The sequence below is a fragment of the Plectropomus leopardus genome, chromosome 13 (assembly GCF_026936395.1).
Source record: "Plectropomus leopardus strain MGB_pleo_1.0 chromosome 13, ASM2693639v1, whole genome shotgun sequence".
Taxonomy (NCBI): Eukaryota; Metazoa; Chordata; class Actinopteri; order Perciformes; family Serranidae; genus Plectropomus; species Plectropomus leopardus.
Window position 1 is genome coordinate 25622172 of NC_142188.1, and position 23098 is coordinate 25645269.

General features: G+C 40.8%; 1 protein-coding gene across 1 annotated transcript in view; it reads right to left on the reverse strand.

The window, feature by feature from the left end:
* Window positions 1-3721: 3721 nt before the first annotated feature.
* Window positions 3722-23098, reverse strand: part of wdr11 (WD repeat domain 11) — a 71248-nt gene continuing 51871 nt past the window's right edge. Inside the window, exons 17-29 of the mRNA XM_042501875.2 lie at window positions 21319-21425; window positions 20919-21033; window positions 19561-19732; window positions 19257-19365; window positions 17294-17356; window positions 16902-16967; window positions 14397-14586; window positions 12485-12580; window positions 10752-10917; window positions 10291-10388; window positions 9106-9251; window positions 7500-7579; window positions 3722-5766 (exon numbers count right to left, since the gene is read on the reverse strand). Of these exons, the coding sequence (XP_042357809.1) occupies window positions 5564-5766; window positions 7500-7579; window positions 9106-9251; window positions 10291-10388; window positions 10752-10917; window positions 12485-12580; window positions 14397-14586; window positions 16902-16967; window positions 17294-17356; window positions 19257-19365; window positions 19561-19732; window positions 20919-21033; window positions 21319-21425 (1611 nt within the window). The 3' untranslated portion in view covers window positions 3722-5563. The remainder of the gene's footprint in view (window positions 5767-7499; window positions 7580-9105; window positions 9252-10290; window positions 10389-10751; window positions 10918-12484; window positions 12581-14396; window positions 14587-16901; window positions 16968-17293; window positions 17357-19256; window positions 19366-19560; window positions 19733-20918; window positions 21034-21318; window positions 21426-23098) is intronic.

Genomic DNA, 23098 nt, shown 5'->3' on the forward strand with positions numbered 1-23098 from the left:
CATTTCTTCATCTATCCACACCTTATTGTTTAGATAATTGTGCATTTATTAATAGGATCTCTCTGCAGTGTCTGCTATCTGCACACAAAAAACAGACACCAGAGGGTCTGGATGTGGTTTAAAGCTTTGTCAACAACAGCTTGGGAAGAGATCTTTCAGCCATGCCTTTTCAGGTTGTTGACATAGCAGCAAGGATTTACTATTATACGTGGCATTAATATCATCACATAAACTTCCTGCTCCCCCCAGTGCAACAGGTCTGTCAATCTAATAGAGTCCGCACATGCAACTGTCTGAGCGAATCATACGTGTGTTTCTCACTCATAAAACACTGATCACTCTCTGAGGATTAGCAGTGTAGAATTGTGTAAAAGCCTGTGCAGACCACGCTGCAGTAATCGACACAGGCAGCCTCATGCTCCCGTCACAATGCACTCATTGATTCCTCTTTGCTTTTTCTAAATAACAAGCCCTGGCCGCAACATGCACGCGTGAAAGCCACAAAAGAGCTGTTTTAGAGATAGCAGGAGCTTTTAAAAAGATTATCCTGTTCGCAAGTCATTACCGGGGCCTCGATAAGAGTTTGTCATCGTGTGGTAATGTTCCATAAATCCTGTTGTTACCCCTATGCTGCCCCCCGTCCCATGTTTTACTCTCTCTCGCTCCTGCCTTGAGTAAATGGGAGCAGTGTGATGTTGTGGCGAGGCAAGGTTATGGTCTGCTGAACACTGTGACATTCATCTGAATGGGATCAGATAAGGCTGGGGGGCTGAATACTTTCAACGTAAACATCCCCTGGAGGCTCCAGCAAGGGCCCTCGGCGGCAATGATCGGCCAACCAGAGTGCAAACATCAGGGGGAACGGGGAGCACGACCAATAGCAGATGCTAAGAGGAGGGAGGGAAATCATTCTTAACCTATCTGAGGAGGGGGCTGGCTGTGGATATCAGATGAGATCAGGCCTGTGGGTTCCTTCCACAGCAGGCAATACCCCAAGATGCGGGCGAGGGGAGGTGATGTCGGGGTGAGACGTACAGATATGACCTTTACATGTGTAGATTGGGTTTCCTGTGAAGTGGACTCGGAGCAAGAAAATGTAATAGTGCCACATTTACAGTAATATATAGAAGATAAGGATGCGAAAATCTAACAGAGTGCAAGTTCAGTTTACCTTAGTTTCAACACAGGTCAAAAGGACAAGAGTGAAACGGCAATCAACATACTTAGACAAATAATTAGCCTCAAAAATGTTGCAGGCACCCAACCCAGATATAATTCCACTACCTGGGGTGTGAGCGCTCCAAAACGTCTGGGGAGGGTGTTGAGAAAACAATGGAAGGTGTGGATAATTACAGAGGAAATGAGGAATGAACTCAGTGGTAACCCTGAACGAGGAGGAGCAAAACAAAGTGGAAAACAACACAAACGCAGAGGAAGACACGGTGGGTTTTCAGTAAGTAGTGCGAGCAGGCATGGACCTGCCCATCCTGGATAAAGCTATCTGTCAGCACCGCAGGAGAACATGCTCATGGGAACTGGATGACCTGTACTGTCTCTACCACACAGGCCGCGCAGCTCTGGCTCTGCTTGTTGCACATGGAGGCCCCTGCTTGGACGGCTGCTTACACGGATGATTGAGAATGCAGCGAGACTACCGTGTATGATTGATTTGGAGCCGGCTGTTAATTCTCGACCGTATGCGGTGTGAAAACAGTGACGGCCAGTGATTTCCATCTGAGAAATGAGCATAAGTGCTCCTAACAGCTCTGGATCCAAGTTCACTTAATCTTGTGTTTCTGACTTTGAATCTTTATTTCAGGAGGGGGAAGAGGTGGAAGCCAAGCAGCAGATGGAAACAAGGCTTCCAGGAAATCAGAGGAGGTGGGGCGCAGGGAGAACATGAGTTGGCATGGTATCTGCCTGGTTTCCTTAGGTGGAAGAAAAGGAAGGACAGACAGAAAAAAGAGGGATTAAGTACATATAAGATGGGGAAGGGGAGTGACAAGTGAGGATGGGAGTTGTTATCAGTGCCATTTGGCGAGCTGGGTGGTAGCCTTGAGTATAAGCAGCGGGACAGAATAGAAATCCCGCAGTGAGGCCCTGCATACTGATGGCCTGGCTGTTAACGGCTGGATCGGCTCTCCGGCAGTTATTCATTAAGCCATTAAAGGAACACAATCAAGTCATTTGTGTGGCCTTCTGTTTCAGACTCTTTTTCTTCTCTTTTTGCAGGAGAGGGAGAGAGAGAAGAAACAGAATACACGTCAATGAATAAATCTGAGGCAAAGAAAAGAGTGAGAACGGTTACGACCTGGGCAGCGAGCTGAAGCCAGCTGTTGGCCCTCCTTCTGAGCCAAAAAAGAGGTAATTAATGGCGGAAGCAACTCATGCAGGAACCAATTCACTTTCAAGACAGTTTGATAAATGGACGAACATTCAAATTCAATCTACCTGGGTTGAAATTAAAGGAGGATAATTGCAAAGAGCACTTGCTATAACAGGTTCTTTGCTCACAATGTGGCTGCCGTTAAACCCCTTAAAACCTCTGAAAATTGGCTCCATTTCTTTCAAAAACATGGGAAGAAGGCGATGAGCAACTAAAAAATATATGGCCACAAAAATAACAAGGAATTAGTAAAAAGCACAAGAAAATTACGTGAAACTTGGCAAACAAACAAAATAATCAACCCAAAAAACAGCAAAGGAAAAACAAAAACAAGGAACGGACCTAAAAACTGCTTAAAAGTTATAATAATTCTCTGAAAATAATTTCAAATATTCATCCCCAAATTAGCAAGAAATTTGTAAAAAGTACAAGAAAATTAGCTGAAAATTAACAAACAAACAAACAAAAACAATGAACCAACCAACCAACCAAACAAACAAACATAAAAACAAGATTCAATATTATAAGAATTCTATTACAATTCTAATTACAAAGAGAAATTTCTTTTACAGGTCTTTGCCTGAAAGTTGCTGCTATTATCCCTTCAAAACTTGAGCAAATTGGCTTGATTTCTTTCAAAAATATGAAGAGAAGGCATTTCTATAAAAACAATGTCAACAAAAACAATTAATCAGCCAACTAACCAACCAAACAAAAAACAGCCCATCATCCAAACATCAAAAAATGAACTGACCAGAACAAAACCCCATTTCAATACTATAAAAATCATTTCAAATATTTTTTGGGAAATTGAAAAGAGCGCTCTCGAACTGGCTGTCATTAACCCTTTGAAATTTGGGCAAACTGACTTGATTTCTATCAAATTTACCAAAATATGGCAATAAATAAGTAAAAAGTACAAAAAAATTAGCGCACGCACACACACACACACACACACACACACACACACACACAGAAAATTTCGAAAAAAACTAAATAACTAAACTAAACAAACAACAACAACCTGCTTAAAAATAATAATCCTAAACATACTTCTCTTTAAAAACAAAATTCTAATTTCACAAATTTCTTGCAATTTATGGGACATTTCTTACCAAGTTGCTTATTGCCTTTTCCTATGTGTTGGGAGAAACCAAACCAATTTGCTCAAGGTTCCAAAGTTTAAATCACTGAGAAAGGCATCTGAATGCAGAACAGTGATGTCAAACCAGGTTTCAAAGGGTTAAACCTAAAAGAGCCACTTTGCCTCCAACTGAGGGTTGACAGCGCCCTCTTGTGTCAACATCTTCAGGCAGAACCACACACTAAACAATATTAAAGTTAACATTGATTTTATTGCCATTCATATATACATATATCTTTTCTTTCTCTTGATATATCACTTAAAGCATCAGGATCACTGTAAAAACAAAGAACACAGAACAATGAAAAAAAGGCTAAACTTTGTTAAGTTCTAAGTACAAAGAAAAGCAGCTAGTGTTAATCACACTGATTCCTAATCAAAACAGGCAGTATGGTGCATTTTGCTTCCACAATACTGCATGACATGATTGGAGGAAGATACACAGCATTAGGTAAACTACAGCTGATTATCTGCTGGGTTGTGTGACTCTATGCCGACTCTTTACAGTATGTTAGCAGAGCTCTGTGAAATGGATCTACAGGAACAACATGTAGCCCCTTAAAATAGGCCTGGGTTGCCATAGTGACACTGCCTAAGGGTTAACACAGAAGAGAAACAGCACTGACGTGTTTATGAAACACAATAACACGCTGAAAGGTCCCGTGAATGGAGTTACTGTCTTGTTACAGGACAACTAAACACATTACAAGGCAATTAAACACTCAATCACTAAAGTCTTTGCATTGTCACAGGAATGATTTGGATGATCAGTAGATATTTTTAAGGAAAATGTGAGGCAAAAGCAGAGCGGAGGAGACGTGGCAGCAAGTCTAAAACTGTGCGTCAGGCTTTGTGATTGTGACGAGCAACAGTGGGAGCAGCACAGATTACAGTTTGTTTATAAATGATCCATCAGAAGTCTGATTAAAAATGAGTTACAACACGTTTTGACAGCTCTCCCTATGATACACACACCACAGAACAACCTCATTATGCAAACATCAAGGGACACAGGGAGCAAAGTATCCTCTCATCTTCATAAAAGTAGGAAATTAAAAATTCCATTTGGATCAATGGAATGGATTAATGAGCGACCAGCATCTATTTAACTGAACTGAACTTTACACAAGCTAATTAAACAGTATCACGCAGGTGGCAGCGGTCAGATTGCGCTTCCCTCTGTGTGTGCAGGGAGATAATACACTATTAAGTGTCTAATAAGTGCAGGGTGGCCAGGCTAACAAATTTGACAGCAATCCAACAGTTACAGCTGCAGAGTGGTGCAGTAGCAAGCTTTGGTCACTCAATTATACAGCACCACCTGCTGTGGATGTTGCGTCCAGTCTGCTATGTGTCGGTCTAGAGCAATACTAGGACACTACTAAGGAGGACTCATTCAAATAATGTGGTGTTTTTTTGGTTAAATTCAGGAGTGCAAAAAAATTTGGAAGTCAGTCATAGGGTGGTAATGGAAACCTTCTGTATGGGGAGTGCATTTTCAAACTCAAAAAAGGAAGTTATTATTTTTGTGCCACATTTAATCTCAACAGCAAAAAGGCAAATTAAACCTGTACGGCTACAACAGTACTTTAAAGTTATTAATACAGGCACACAAAATAAAGCCTAACAAGAAACCATTAAAAAAAATGTAATGAGTTTCATTAAACAACCAACGAAAACAAATGTGCATTACTGCATTTGTTGGGGTAGTCGGGACAAAAGTGTTTCTTTTGGGGCTGGACATGCATACACGTACGTGCACAAACACGCACTGGTCTTACCAGACATCAAGAAATGTCACACTCATTGATCACAGACACAGGCAGACTCCAGTGACAGACTGACAACTTCACACGGAGGAAACTCCTCATATCTCCTCTTCTCGCGGTGTGGAGATGATGATCATGATTCCCCTGGATGCCCACACAAAGTCATTTAACAATGGTCATGTTATTGAGTTTAGAATGAATCGCAGACCCCTTTTTCTGCACTGAAGAGCATGTCATCTCTTCCAAACCTCTCCTCTTCGGGGGTCACTCGGTGCTCTCCTGGCCCAGCTCCACTTCATCTTCGCCAAGAATGGCTTCTGGCGTGCCTCCCTCTCCCTGGAACAGCTCCTCCATCAGCTGTTCCCCAGCGCTGCCGGCCCGAGATGCCCACAGAGCAGCACCCTCCCGCAGGCCCAATGAACGCAGCAGCCGTGCGTAATCCAAAAACGCAGCCTTGATGAGTTTATGTGCAAACGTAGGTCAAAGAGAACTTGAAACAGCTCATGGGACAAAATTAACAAAAATTCAAATGTGCAACACATAACCACCTTAAAAAAATAGAAACCAGTGTTGATTCGATTAAGCTGATTAGAGGCTCATTTAAACAACATAAATAAAATCAAAATGTCCACAAGAAATGAAAGGAAACACCTGGATAACTGAGTGAGTAACTGAAATGAATGCAGGCGCTTCCATATAGGAAAAAAGAGATCACTGAGCAGTTTGGTGAGGAAAGGAAATAATATAAATGAAATGTGGTGATGTTTAGAGCACATCTGAAAGAGCCATATTTTCCTGCTAGTACAACGCCAGCAGTATCCTACATTCAGTCACACTAAGTTTTGGCAGTGCTTGTGTGGTATTTTCCTGGCTCCATATGGGCCTGCCTGCATTGAGCTGAGAGGTGTGGCTAAATAATATACGCACTTTTCAGCATAAAGCAATACTATAAGATAAATTACAAACGGCAGCATCCAAAATGACTATAAGGATCTCTCTAAATCAGCTCTGACATAAACTGGACATTTTATTGCAGGGATGTTAGGTCAGCCGGGGAAATTGAATGTTTATAGTCTCTGGGTCGATGGTCACCAAAATTGCAGGGATTAGCTGGACAAACACACCAGCGCTTGTGCCCAAACACTGCATCTGAGTGTGTGTTTGCACCCAGTTTATGTTGGTTTAAAAATAAATCTGTCACTCACCTGTATTTCTAAAAAAAAAAGTAACAACAAAAAACAAACAATGGCGGATATGATGTCCCGTGCTTGCAAATCTGAAAATGAGATATTTTGATTTCTTGCAAGGCAGTTTGGCCACGCGCAGTCTAGTCTGCTCCTGGTCTGGACTCCATAAATCATAAATAACAAAGTGGCTACAAGCCAGTTCTAACCAATGAACAAGCTAAAAGGGGATGTCCTCAATTTACTGTACACATAACAATAACACTTTTCTAGATTAAATATTATTTTAGGATTGATCTCATTTTTTCTTTTTTTCCCCTCTTCTCTTTTTCTCTGTTGTCTTTTGTGTGTTTATTGCTACATGTTAGGGCGACACAATTGATTGAATATCAATCGCAATCACAATTTTGGCTTCTCATAATTAAAATTTACACAATGAACTGTGATATTCACATTTAAATTGCGTGTCCGCTCATAGAAAACTCTGCAGCATAACAAATCAAGCGATTCCCAGAATGTTAGCCTTGCAAAGCAGCACAACTAACTTATTAAACCAACTGTAAAGCCCCATAAACTGCAGCGTGTCACCATATTGATCCAGCTCCCAAAGACAGACTGAAGTAACCAACGCAATCGCATGTATCACGTGTTCATAAAATCAATTCCTTACCCCGCTGAGGAGTCAACGAGATTGTCTCTGTCACAGTGACAGTAAGACACTATGCTCTATCCTATAACTTTCACAGTGAACATATTTATGATCAAAACTGTAGAACTAGTACTTTTCCGAAGTCTAGGTTCTGAAGGTTCTCTTATGAGTCATCGGCATCACTGCGCTTTTGTGATAAAAGTGTGATAGGATGTGCTCCGTGGAGCATTTAAATTGTCCTTCATTGTGTAAAAGCTCTCTGCTACCCAGTGCACGTCTGAGTTAGAGATAGACAGGGTTAGCAGGGGAGCTAACTCTAGCTGTAAATGGCCCCCAGAGTGCAGTAATGGCTTTTCAAAAAGGATATTGGAAGAGTCGTTGGCCTCCATCACCCCGTACTTCAGACAGGCTTCGATGAAGAGGGCGGCGCGATCAAAGTACCTCATACTGCCCAGGAGACAGAGGGCGGAAGAGAAAGACAGAGGCAGAAGGAGGTGAGAGCTATTGTCAGAAACCAGCCTCATCCCTGCCTTGATGTCTGTGATCCTAAAGCATACATCAGCCCTGTCATCCCGATGTCGCTCTAATTCTCTGCGAGAGCTTCTACTGCCAAAGGCATCTCATAACACGAGCTGTCAAAGAGGAGGATGAGTAGACTAACAGGGAATCAATGATGAGGTAAAAGAAACAGAGTCGGACCATACCATGCACTGTGCCATACAATGCTTAGTGTTTATGATGGGGAATGAATGAAGAGGGGGGGCAAAGGAGAGGAGGGTCAAGAAGAAAAAAGTTGCAGGGCAAATACATTTTATGAAGAGTCATAGTTAAAAGGGGAACCCTAATTTCAAGAATAAAATGTAAGACTGGATATTTGCATGCATGGTTTTCTGTGAGTGGCATTAGTGCAAGACAGAGAAAATTACAGGATCTTCGTTTCTCTAATTAAAATTTAATACTTCTTAGCCCTATTCCCCCCCTCAGTCTGTGCTTCGTGCAGCACATTTACACGGGATAAGCAAAGTTTTTATTTTATTGGAATTTACTGACATTATTACCCAGATATGATGCGCACAGCCATTTGTAACTCACACACAGAAGTAGCATGTTGTGTAGCGAGATAAGCCTCCTGCACTCAAAAGCTGTCAAAACTTTCAGTTATAATTGCCAACGCAGCCTCCGTAACGTTGATTCTCAACCAAGAAAGAGTTAGAAATGAGGCACAGAAAACCTAAATACGAACCCAAATCACAGAGGTGTTGATTCACAGACATCAGACGTGGCAGATTCCCGTGCAAGTAAGATCACAAACAATCTCCGCAAGTATTTAAATTGACCAGAGGTCAATATTAGTCCCATGTGAATGGAGCTCCAGACAATGAAAAACTGTTGTACATTTTTTAACAAAAAAATGTATTCTTATATATGTACAGATAGGGATGTGTGTGCATGTGGTTGTGTTTCTGTTACTGTGTTTATTTTAAAGGATCCCCATTAGTTGCTACCAGGGCAGCAACCACAGGACAACTATACACGAGGTCACATTACCCCAGAGCTCTATATCACTCTATCCCTAATAAACACCAGCAATTTACTGGAATTATTCAATGGCAACAACAAAAAGTAAAACAGATTCAGATTAAATTAATAAGAATTACATTTTAATGAAGCGCGTGTGTATAGGAAATATTTAAGTATATGTATGTGCAAATATGGTAAAGAGATGAAGTTCATGAATTAACTGACAAGTATCTGAGAGGGAGTAAAAAATGATACATTTATACTTCATCCTACTCCTCTTTGAACATGTAAGATGTAATATTTATTGTTTATCAAAATCTATTCATTGAGTTTATGTAGAGGTTATTGTCCCATGTGTATCTTTTGAAATAAATATTCTACCAAAATCAAACATCTATCAAACACCTGAATACATAAAGTCGGCTCACCACAGCATCAATCGTGGGTCTTACCTGTGGAGCATCTCTCCTACTTTGTAAAAGCAGCCGAGGGAAAGCAGCACCAGGATGGCTTTGGATTTGTGGTTGACCTGCGGGGAGCACAGGTGCTCTGCCCAGCGCTTCAGCACATCTGAGCTCTCTGCTGGGTTCAGACGCACCTGGAAACACACACAGCAGCGAGACACTGAAGCTCCAACTGCTTCAAAGGAGCTCTCCTAATGGCAAATTGATCTACAGTGTAAGAACATGGTGCTGTGCAGCTCAAAACTAAAACGTGTCTGTGTTTCCAAGATAGTAATTCTAGTAAGAAATAATTAAATTACACTATCAAAACACTTGATACTTAAAATGTAGTTGCAAGGAAGTAAAAAATGTGTAATGAATCCACGCAAATACATTTTTATAACCTTACAAATTCCCAAAAGAAAACATGTAAAAGTCAAGCATACATGTAGACATTAAGTGCACACTTTAAGAATTTCACCGATATAAAGAAAGTCCTCACATAAAACCAGGCTGTTTCTGCAGCAGACAGAAGCAAATACTACAAGAGGTAGAAAACCTGCAACTACCAGAATGCATTGTGCCTTACCAGACACGGCCACTGGTAGGTGAAGTAATGTGGACTGGTCTGTGTGAAACAATGGTGGCTGGCGATCTCATATTACAATAAACGATATGTGAATACGTGTTTTTTTTAAACATTTCAGGCGAGAAATAGGCAACTCAGTAAAATAATCTTGGTTCATATTTGATCAACGCTGCTTAGGTTTTGCCGTCTCGTATCAGTTTTTTAAGCCCCCGTTTTCACTGTGCAGGATGCAGAATGGCGCCCACTTCCTGTTCACAATCTCTTGCTAAACAGGGCATTTAAATATGTTTCTGGAAACATTTTAGGAGATAAACAAGCAGTGCAGTAACATTATCTTGATTTATATTTGATCAGCCCTGTCTAGTTTTACCGTTTGATTAGATTTCAGTCCAAGGAGGAATATCTAGGCACTGGTTAGATGGACGGAAGTTTACCACAGTTCATTTACACATAACACTCACATTGTTATGATACAAAGCTGGTTGAAAATTGGTGAAATATCCCTTTAACTCCCGCACACCTACATGCCCACACACTGTCAACCTATCCAAACATTACACAGTATCAGATGTTTCCTGTTGATGGACGCTGTCATGCTGAGTTACCTTAGCCAGCCAGGCAGCCCGGTTCCACTCCCCGTAGGTCTGCAAGTAGCGGCAAGCATCCGCTGCCTTGTCAATCAAACAGAGCAGCTGTACTCCCTCTGACAGACAGCAAAAGGAGAGAATTTGTACATGGAGAAATGATGGCCTATCGCTTGCAAACTCTGCCCAGACACCAGGGTGATGATTTCTTTACACACTGAATCCGCAGACAGAACCACACTCATTATGGATTGTGTTGTTGGAGTCCACACAAAATTTTATAAGAATCTACAGCTGCAACCTTTTCAAAACCGTTCTAAAACATCATATATAAATGTGTCTGGTTCATTTAAAGGCCTAAAGACTAGATGAATTATCTAGAAATATCTTTGCAAGGCTGCAGACATCCACATTATGAATGCCGATGATTTTCATTACAATAAGACTGGAGCGGGTTTCCGTCAGACACGCAGTAACACTACCTGCGAGCTTGCCGTTGGCGATCATGTTGGTGGCCACTAGTTTGATGGTGGATTGCGAGGGGCCTGAAGAGGTGATGGTGGTCACTAGGCAGGCCTTGAGTGAATCGCAGTAGTAGCTGCTGTTGTCTGCACTCGTCTCCAGCAGTAACTGCACCGCTCGGTCCGTCTGAGAGCAACAACAAAGAGATGAGCATACAATGACCATGGCAGCTAAGAAATGAGCCATCGGCAGCTCTGTCAGGTAACCACCGTGCGAGCTGAAGAAGACACAGTAACAAGGGGAAATTATGTTTATTATCTTGCTTTTCATCTGGTGTAGATGAAGGCTCAAGCTCACGCTGGGGTCAGCTCTAGCCGGCCTCGGCCCGTCTGCCTATTGGTGGACTGCACCTCCAGCACGCAGCGTGCTGATTGCAGCCTGTGATTAGAGGGAGAGTGGTGACATTGAGAGGGTGGAGAGGTGACTCCAATCCCCACAGGCTGAGACACCAGAGAGGAGAGAAGCAGCACTTACAGTCCATCTTGCTTCATTAGGCTCCACAGCACCAATATGACCTATTTACCATTATGGTAATATGCACGTATGCCCAGCTATGAAGGTGTGAGTGAGTGTGTGAGAGAAAAGGGTAATGTGTAGTTTGAGAGCTGTAAGAAAGAGGGTGAGAGATTGCCAGGGTGTCTAAAGGTAAGAGACACTTTAAGTAAATGCTTTTTAAGACCTTTTCAAGATATTTTTTAACCAAATTCAAGACGGATTGTTAAAAAATTATCTTTTTCTTATTCAAGTGTTGCAACTAAGAATAATGTTTATATGTGGTCCTGTGCAGAGGTAGGTTTTATGTAGGAATACAATTATTGTCATTTTCATTTGAATGCAATTTGAATGTTTTCTCAAAGTACTGTATTTAATATATGTCTATGCCCAGTGAAACACTTATGTGTGAATGGAATTTCTAAAGAATTGTTACATCAAAAAATGTGGACTTCCACACAGCAGACCTTGACTGATTTTTCACTAAAAGCAAAAGCAAAAATAAAATTAAATAACTTGTTTGCAATTAGGATCTCACAAATATTATAAAAGACTATTTAATGACTCTTGGTGTCTAATATTTATAAAGTTGAATCAAGGACAATTAAAATTTTCAAGGACGGGCAGACACCCTGACTGCACAATTTGTTAGGGCCGCACAGTTAATCGAAATATGATCAAAAGGGCAAAATGGCCAAGTGCAATATCCCACTGGCATGAGCTATTTTTTTGAGAAAGTAAAATATGTCACAACATGCCATTATAAATGAAGCACTGTGGTGTTACAAATCATATTCCAGATGTAAGGGAACATCCTTGTCATCATTGTGTGCTTTTTAGTGAAAATGAAATGCAAAAATGATCATTCCCACTAAATACACACCTTATATCCATCATATTATTCACATTATGTTGGTTTTTTTGACATATCATGCATCCCAACAATTTGTGCCAGATTTTCTTTTTGATTACTAAAAGGATGTGACAGCCAAAAAGAATTAGGCCATTCATGTATAAGGGGGGATTATGTCACAGGAATGCTAACTATTGTGATTCAACCCAAAGAGACATGAGGTCATTTTGTGTATCTGAAAACTGGAACATCTGAGCTGAAACTTCTATCTATACGATAAAAATGCAACATGTATCTGTAACCTCCTTACAGACACCGTGTGTGCAGTGTGGCTGGTGTAATACCCACCTGACCCAGCAGGAGGAGCTGGTCAGCACATTTCTTGGTGTGTTCATAACTGGAGCGCTTCAACTCCTGCAGGTGAACGCGATCCAACTGGAACTTCTGTTGAGCAGTAAAGGTGAAGCCACATGTTAGTTTATTTTTTTACATACCGCTTCCATAGATCCATGGTCACATGTGCATGTGAGAGACAGAGACAGATAGGTTATTGGACATGATTAATGATGATCAAAAAGATATAGAGGAAAAAAAAAAGAAACACAGAGTGCAGAGATGGAGAGTATAATTATAAAGTCTTTAAAATATTCAGGAGTTTTCACAGTGTTTCTGGTGCCACAGCACCCCGCACTTATTATTGGTGCCTTTTTTTGCTCATTATTTTACTACATTCACATGGGACTACTACATTATGTTCCCTGATGGGAGATCTGACTTTTTTTCCTCAGTGAGCAAATGATGGGCATGAATCATGAAAACAGCAAAAGATATTTAAAAGTATGGGAGCTCGTCAGTTTTTTATTAGAGGGGGAGAAAGATACAGTGAGGGTAGAGATAACAGCATAGTATGAAATTAGTTACATGGGTTGTATGTGTGTCTGTGTGTGTGTGTGTCTATACATAACACAGAAGCTTGACTGTTTTTTTTTTATGATGATTATGTCTGAGTCACAGCCGTGGGCATAAATCCTCACAGAGAAATGAGTTTAGTAACTGTATGCTCTGTATTGGAGTCTAGGATATTAGCAATTATTGTCAAACTGCTGCCACAGAAGCTGTTTTATGACAACAGGATCCAAATGTAGCTGCACACAGTCTGGGTAGCACTTTGGAAGTCTTAACTTTGTGATCACTGCATGGCCCCTCATTAACAGGGAGGAGAACTTTCACAAAATCTGAGTTGTGCATTAATGCATAAACTTAAAGGGGAAAAAAAATACAGACTTATTTGAGACTTTTCAATAAGACATCTTCTTACTCAAATTAGACAGTCCATTTACATTCCGCTACTTCAAGCATTAATGCTAGCTAAAAGCTACTTGACATTTTTCTAATCGTCTTTCATCAGAGAAGGTACTCTCGCCTGCTCCCGAGGTTATATTGATGTAGCCTTGTGTTAGAAAAAGACCAAACCTACCGAAGAATGTCTGTCTTCACTTTCACAGCGTGCCAACTTTTTAATTACTCTCCACAGTTGTGTTTCAAACTATTCCTCAAGAAATATTTTCTGCAGCCTGGACACAAAAACAATGTGTGGGTGCATCACAACTACAAAACAAAGAAATAAATAAACCTTGAACGAAAAAAAAGGCACATTCACCGTGGCAACATTAAGGTGGATGCCTTTTATTTTCAATGGGTTGTGTGACCGCCATGTTGATCGGCTGAGTGATGCCGGTAGACACAGCAGAGGAGGACCAATCAATGGGCATCTTCAGAAGAAAGTTTCCCAACACTCTTGAGAACAAACTGGGTCAATAATTAAAGTTGGGGATTCAAGGTATTGTTTATAGGAGCCATCAGTAAGACGCATTGATCCGAGCAATGACACAGCGCAAACAAGAGATTTATTTTTGTTTTTTTTTTAATTGAGCGTGTCCCTGCGTGGGCTCATTGGAGGAAATGTTGGGGAAATTAAATGCAATGAGGGCGAAATAAAAGATAGGTTTGACCTCAAAGGCTTAAAAGTGTAACAGAGGAGATACACAATGTCATTGATAATGGGATGTTTCTGTGTGTCCGGGGTGATGTTGCTGACACTGTGGATGACAAGGGACAGCCTGGCGGGGGTTGTTTGTCTGACTTGAGGTGAGTAACTGTCTCTGGATGGCTCCTAAGGGAATTCTGAAATATTGACTGCTGGGATCATTTGTTTGTCTCTGTTTACCAAAGACAGAAAAAAGCGTCTTGTTTCACTGACCTGGAAGTAGGAGCTCTCACACAGGACGTCGTGGCAGATGTCAAGGTGGTTCTGAGGTGATGGCTGGGCTCCTTCATTTTGGGTCTGACCCTCTGAAGTGGACACGCTCAGCTGGCGAGCCTGGGCAAACGACTGGAGGTAGTGCGACGCCACTGTCCAGAAGTGCAGATCCGACTCATCCCCGAACAGCCTGCGGTTTCCCACAACAACGCATCAGCTGGGCCCAGAGTGGATAATGTCGTCTCTGGAGGTTAGTCATGTCGTGCAGTCTGAACCAACACGCTGCGTGATCCTGATCCTTCTACTAGTTTGCTCACTAATGACCACAGTTCCTGCATCTTCCAGCCCACGTCTCGCTCTCCCAGCTCCCCTCCACCCCCTCTCTGCATCCTTCTGCCTTCACTTCACTTCCCTCAGCCTCCTTTAAACATATCTGCACAGGCACACAGCTGTTGCTAGGCTACCTTACCACATTAACACTGGCATAGAAACTTGGCCGGCCGGATGTAGAGACATAATTGTGAGCTCTTGCTGTGAGCACACTCGTAGTACCCACTGTACAGAAAGGGTCTTTAGGACTTTCATGGAAATCACAGCTTTAATAACAGCGTGCAAACTGAGGGGAGATACTGCGTTTCAGCTCAGACCGGCTGCTCTAGATTTGTCAGATGCTTGAGGGAAATGAGAACTGGAGCAGAAATGCGATTAGAGTTGCTGACACCAGCTCTCATATCATGCCTTTTTGTGGAGAATCACTGAGGTAAAGTTACTCCTAAAATAAATCCGGATATTTAGGCAGATTATTTGGCCATTTAAAAAAAGAAAATTATTCAACTTGCCTCAAAATATTACATCATCTTGTTTATCTTTTTCCCCCTATGATTCATGTGCTAAACTAAGTAAAATGTAACAAATATATTAAAAAAAAGTTACATTTTGATATTCCACAAATAACAACTGTGAAAACATAGTCAGCGTAATATTAAGCACAGACTTCCGTAGAGAAATCACTCCTGATCCATCGAATTCTGTCTTGCTCAGTTTAATTACTTGGTGATCAATCAGTGAATAACGAGACTAACAAGTAGCTTGATTGCAAACCCAGTTCCACTTTAAATCATTGTAACAAATAGACCCACTCGATCGCCTAAACTTAACATTCACACAAACAGAGATTAGCAGAAAACACATATTGAGTCAAAGTTTAACGTGCTCTGTGTTTACAGTTACATTATTCTTAAAATAATAGAGGGGAAAGATGTTTGTATCCTGGAAGAATGTCCTCCTACTTCCAGGACAGCAGCTGTTTGTTTGCTTTATATTTTTTTACTTCTTATAGTGTGCTGCAGGAATGAGTTTTAAAACCCTGAAATGAGTTGGTGTTTTAGCACTCCCAATTCCCTCATCTTGAAGTCAATGGGGTTGTTTTTTTGACTGGGTTTTTGGTTAGATGCCTGAAATAAGGTCTGTGGTTAACACAAGCCTAAGAGACTTTCATATTTTGTTAAACAGCATGGGTCTTTAACAGGGGGTCCACAACCCCTCGGGGGTCCTCAGACTTTTTGCACAGGGCTGCAAAATTATTGTTTGATTATTTTTTTTCAGTTTGTTTTTTTTATCCAAACTGAAATATGTCTGAAAATTCAAATTAACATGAAACCAACAAATTATTAGCAAAGATAAATCTGCCTTTTTGTAAAAAAAACCAAAACAAAATAATCTATTTAATTTAGAGTAAACCAAATTGATTACTGGGTAACTGTTACCCATGGATCCTTGTCAAATAAATTTATGATGTAGAAACATCTATGAATCAATCAAGAATCACTATTTTAGTAGCTTAGTACTGTATGCACCACATATTTACACAGGTATGTTTATACATGGCACTTCAGGCTGCCTATCAATGGGCTCAGTTTAACATGGAACTCAATTTCATATATGCATATATTGCTCCATCTCTCTTTCAGTTAGGGGGTTTTTGGCCTTAAAAGTGTTAAAGACCCTGCTCTACAACATAAAAAAAGGTTAGTAAAAATTCCCATACATGAATTTTAGGTCTTATAAAAGACAGTTGCAAACAACTGGCTTACATAAGACAGCAAAACGCCATCACACCGAACACAGCTTTACAGCCCTGCGGTGGTTTGGACACTGAAGTCATGTAACTGTAATAAAGTTCTTTTACATCCTGACGTTACCTCTGTAATTGTCATAAATGGTTGTTCACCACTGAGCCTATTTTCTACAATAATGCAAATTCCAATAGAAAATCCCATTGGCTTTTTAATGACAGAACTGAGTGACACTAACTTTCACGTCAGTCTTCAAAAAAAACCCCTTCATCCCTGAAGCATTCAGTGAGTTGTTGTGAATCTTTGACATAGGTACTCTGTCTGAATGTCAACAAAACAATCATGCCAGGGTACCAGTAAACCCCTGTGGGCACAGTACAGTATGTGCAGACAACAAACGGTTGTGACCTCATGCTGATTTTTAACTCACCGTGAGACCAGGAGGCAGCGCTGCAGCAGGCTGAGCTCGGGGTCCTGTAGCACACTCTTCATATCACTGGGGAGCCAATCAGAGACAGACAATCAGAACACAGCAAGAGCCAATTACACTTCTCAGACACAGCAGGCCCAGTGTGGCTGTTACGGCAGATTCTTCTTATCTGTCAAGCCGCAGACTACATGCTCTTTGGGCCTGCTGTCTAAACACAAAAGATCCTGGGACTCCTACTGCAAGGCAAAACAACACAAACACAAACTGTCACTTGGCAAACAGACACATGCACTAACATCTGATTGTTGCTGTTTGCATCATGACATGAATATAAATATTCTACATTGAGCTGCAGTGTGTAACCATTATCATTAGAACGTGCAATAACTCACTTAGACAAGGAGTTGAGCTGCTCCTGGATCAGGCCTTTTATCTCGTCTTTCTCATTGTAGTCTCTGAAAGACAGGGATCAAGCTCAGTCAAACAGCTCCCGAAAATAAAACCTGACCTGATATTAATATGGGAAGCAGAGAATCTGCTTGTTAAGAGCAGTCTATCTGTGGTGTCAGACAATAATGGATAACTCTATTCCAACATTTATGCTGAGGTCAGGTAGCACCCTGCGAGCGCCGCTAATACAGCTGCCTGACTTACCATAAGGCAGCTGTGTGTGTTTAATAAAAGAAAGAAGTGTCACACTGAGGGCTCAGTTAAATGGGGCATAATTACATCAGGTAATAGTTAAACACAGATGTAGCCGTCTGAGAAAACATAAATAAAACTCCTCTCTACGGGCGGCCTCTACTGGCTCCCATGTCCACTTGTTTACAAAGAAGAGTTGCTTACACTCGCAATTTGGTGATCTTTTTTCTGTGAAGGTAATAAAGTGAACGCTTGGTTGGGTGGGGGATGGCATGGCAGGGGCACGGGAGAATACATCAAAGCAAGTCTTATTATTTTATCGATCTTAAGAACGATTCAATCTTTCAAATCTCATCACACCCAAATAAGTCTCTATTTCAACTATTACTAGACAAACTCGCCTTGAGACCATTCCTGCTCACAACTAAGTCTAGTTTGCAAATTTAATAGGGATGGCACCATCAAATTGTGAAACTGAAAAAAAATCAGCCCGAAAACAGGTTTACATAACAAAAATACCGCTAAACATATGAGATGTATTTGGCAGCTAAATATCTCTTTATATTCATGTATTGACGTTTAAATGACATACTGTATGTGGTGTGCAGAGGTCAGTCTATTACAGATAAGTGTAAAGAAAGACTGACAGCCTGTCTTCATTCCAAGTTCAATAATGTATAGTACGCAGGTTGAAATGCAGTTTAACCTAAAGCACCTCTGCTCAATCACTGCTGCACGCTGTGTGGACATCAATAATTGAAACTCCTGGCCCGTCGATGTGCTGCTCTGCTAACTTGCTCCCAACAGCTTGCTTTAGGGATACGCATACTGTACGTGCCAATATTTGCTTTTTATTTCAGAGCTGGTGTACCCAACTACAATAAAAATAGGATTGGATTTGGATTAGAATTTTAATAGCTGTTACAAATATGGAAAAAATGCACTGGTTGGCCCTGATACTGATTTTGAGGACTGGCTTACAGCATCTCGAGCAGTAAAAAAGTTTGCTAACTTATTATTTTTTTAATCACTTTACAAACATTTTAACAAAGTCATTACTTTTCAACTTTGGTCCTTTAAGTGTGCCATTACATATTTACTTTTCATTGAAGTTTTTGGGTTTATCCCACAGTCTGAAGACATAGTAGTTTTATTTTCAGTTTTATCCCCACATGTACAAAGAATTTGTTGGGAGCCAGACAAGAGAGTAAACACAATCCAACACTGTCATCTTTTAAAGAAAAATATTAATTTAAACTAGTTGGGGAGTTAGCCTGAATAATAATGATTAATGGCTGCTGCTACAAAACGTGAAGAGAAAAAAACACAAATTATTGTCTCATTTATCTTTAAGTCTCTTTGTATTCAAACGAAAAAACACTCTAATCAATTGATTTAAGTTAATTATGAAATTCAAAATCTCACATACCAAAAAATACTAACTGATATTTACTGGGAATTAATGGAACATTCTTTGAAGATAAAAACTCATTTTACAGAGTCTTAGTGGTAAAGTTAGTGGACGACAGTCACATGAACTTTTCATTGCTTTATAATTCAATGCCTATTCAAACATGAAAAAAATATGAACCATCCCTTGACCTTAGGTGTAGACATACGGTTAGCCCTTACTTTTTTGATATCATAAGTGAGGGGATGATTTTATGATTGATTGGACACATATACAGTGAATGCCTCAGAGTTGAGACTTACACTTGAGTAATGTCCATGGTGAAGGTTCCTGACCAGGGCTGCAGCAGCAGGAAAGCCTTGAGAGTGAGGGCAGCTCTGGGCACCAGCAGGTAAGGACACCACACTGGATCTGAACATATTCCCCACAAATCAGAAGGATCACAATATTAGGTCATGGCTTTTAATGCAACCATGAGCTGTATTGACATCATATGTAATTATGTAGAGCAATTTATTATTGGATAGATATTTAATAAGCACATAATTTTTTAAATAATTAAGTCTGCAATTTACATTCTTTTACACATTTTGTTCCCTGGCTCACCGGTGAGGTCTTGTTCATCCATGCGGTAGCTGGCAGACTTCATGGCCATCTCAAGCACTCTGATACAGCCATCGTCAGAGGCCAGCACCACCTTGTCTGACGTACACCAGTCAATGTCAAGGATACGGTAGTTCACGTTGCGCCCAATCCGCATGCTGCTCACCATTTGGACCTGCAAGAGAGGCCGGCAGTTCATCTCAAACTGTCACCTGAAAGCTATCAATTTTTCTGCAAAATTTTAAAGGAAGAAGTTCACAATATGAGATGATTATTGGATTCAATAAAAGCCTGTTGGATTCTAAACGGAGGATAGATGCAACTGTAAACTAATTTATGTTGCGTATAGCAGGATAGAATGGAAGACTCAGTGAAAAGCAGCCTTTTCAGAAGGTGTTCCCTAATACCTCTTTCTCTCGGGCTTTTTATAGGGCATGGGAGTCCATACAACCCAGCTGTCAGCAGAGCACTGAAGCATTTCGGAGATCTCTCCCGCTCTTCCTCTCCTCCCTTATTCTCTCCTGCTCCTCCCTCTCTCTACAGTCCTATAGTGGGTGCTCACTTCCCTCTGCAGCTTAATCCATCTGTTGTCTGGCTTTTACGACTGGAGTCTGAAAACTGTGTCTTATCTCGGCTCCCCTCAAGAAAACACCTTTCTCCACACAGACAATAGCGCTCCGGTGGGACCCTATCCCTCCTCACCATGCTGCGTTATTCAAACCATAGCATCTATCAGTGTCCACATCCATCTCATTTTCAATTATTAAAACATTGCTGCTGGGTAGGCTAACAAATTTTGTGGCGTGGATACAGATAAACAAAAGAATTCCAGTCTGTGACATTAGATCTAGCCCAAAGGATTCTTAGATGAGGTGAAACGAAGACTGTGCGGAGGAGGGATTTGTGGATGATAACGACGACTTCAGCAAACAAAGTTAAAGAGGAGGCCAGGATGCATGTCGCTTACAGGAATCAGGATCATCCATCCTGCTATGGTTGTACTTATGTATGGCAGTGGAAAGCTTTTAGGGCTTCTGTATGTGTACAGAGCACTGTAATGATTCTTCAATGTAACGGGGCAATTACAGCAGAGATACTATTACCACAGCATTAGTTTGAGAGATATTATACTGCTTCAGTGATTACAGAGCTACAGAGACACATTCATTCTGCCACAGTAAATCTGTTTAAATGTAAACCACTGCTACGAACTTGCAGACTGTTGCAGATTCTTTCCATTTTTATGAGTTATGCAGCACAGTCAGGTGATGCATGCTGGAAGTTTATTACCAATCAATTTTGCCAAAATGACATGCATAATGTCAACGGCGACTGTCTAGGGCAGATGTGCGTAGACTTACCTCTTTAGTGTCCCAGACTTCTGCTCCATCTGTGTACATGACCAGCAGCTTCTGGTTGCCCTTGCCCGGGGCGAAGCGGATTTTCTTCACCCAGCCACGATGTGTCGGTATTCCCCTGAAAGCATCAACAACATCACTGATTGATTTTTTTCTATCCTACCCCACAGTCATTTCTTTCCCCCTGGTTTTCATTAAGTAAGAGACATCAGCATAGACAATCAATCAATTAACATTCTGGGCAGGTTTATTTTTGTCTCATAAAAAATGTAATCTAAATCAATCAAATATGTAAAAGCCCAAGAAAGCATCAATATATGCTTTGGAGAAATACAGGCAGTAATGTAGCAAACTGTAGGTATAATGCAATAATTGGCCTAAAACTTAGTAGTTAAGCTTTTACCTGGACAAACGAGCTTTGAGGTCCCAGAAGTTGAGATTGCCGTCAACATCCCCAAGCACCAGGGTGTCACCTTTCCAGGCAATGCAGGCGATACTGCCCATACTGCCCTGCAACACAAGAGGATTATACATATTTAGTAAGAGGAGCAAAAAGGGAAACATACGGAAGAACAGCTACATATTTGTCCCCTGTTCAAAGATTCCAAATAAAGGAATGCATTTCATTTGTTTCACAGTTTTGAAAGTAAAGCTTGATGTTAAGTAGCTTGCCCATGTACAGTAGATGAATTTCTATTATTTACAAACAAACAAAAACATTAAAAGAATGTCACTACCAGTGTTTCCCACAGAATCAAAATCTATGAGTAGCTGTAGCTGATGCCTGGGGTACAGCAAACTTCATTTTCTTTAACCTTTCTGTGCCCCTTTAAAAAATAAATAAATAAATTTCAGTGTTCACTCTTTAAATTTGGACATTTGTCCATGAACACAGTGCAGTTCGAGGCGTTAGAGTGGTGGGATGGATAATTGATCTTTAGACCTGGACAGAGCTGATTAATCGTGGCTGGATGTCACAAATGAATAAATGTGACAGAAACCCTGACTACTATCTACTTGCGTCACCAATGAGTTACTGTAGTTGCACTCTTTAAGTACTTTAGGTAAATTCATCACAAGTCTATGATCATCCTCTTCATAATTAGAAGACAGACATAAAAAATAATGATGTTATGAGTAATGGTAACAAGTCTCCTTTTCGATACAGCATCCTAAAGTGTAGTTAAAAAGTGTAATCCCAACAGCATAAAATCTGTTGTTTTCCCGCCCATAAAAACATCATACTCTCTGGACTGAGTGGTAAACAAGAACGACATCTGAGTTTAAGTAAGGCTATACCCCAAGACAGAGTGCTGAAGTGAAGACATTAAGTGTCAGCTCACCTTCGGTGTGTACACAGTGGATGACAGGACAGAACTTTTTGGGGAGAGTTTCTGTCAGTTTTTTCCTGACAGAGATTTGAAGATCTTCTATCATCCTGAAAGAACTGTAAAACCTTTGGGGTATGCAAATCTTTGAGCAATGAATCTGTAGCCGTCACGAAGATAAGGCTTTAAAATCCCCAGGTAAACCTCCGCTTTCTGTCTGCGCGTTGTGAATAGATGCAGGGAGCGAGCGAGCAAAACACAGGCTGTCTAACAATGCAATCTGCTGCTCAGAAACGGACTTGAGAATCTGATACACTATGGGGGCTTTCCTTTAGAAATACTCTATAGAGCAAGATGAAGTTTGCCATCTCGAATGAAAAGAATGTGTGAGTGATAATGTGTTACCGCTCCGTGTTTATTGACCAAAGATGTGGGTAATCAACAACAAACAACAGAAGGTGCCATCTACTCTGTAGCATGACTCAGCTCGACAAAATTAAAAGTCACAACGAGATAATGAGTCCGAGAAAGTTCCTGAAGAGAAAGTCTTGCAAAAGACATCTCAAACAATGGCTTTAATTTCATGGTACTCTGTGGGAAATGCTTGGGCAACTAAACACCTTTCTTTAATCAACAATCAAAGGGTTCTTTGTTGGTAGTGACACGTTATATAACCAGCACATCCCGCAGTTATCCAGGTGAAAAGAAATCCTCTCTGCAGTAATAGCTTGTTTCTATTTATCATGTTGCTGTCAAAGCAAATTAATGGTTGGGTTACCGTCAGGTGGTTTACAGGTTTATACAGTAAAGAGTGTCTCTTCTCCTGAGCCCAAGTCACGCTCTGAACCAGTGAAG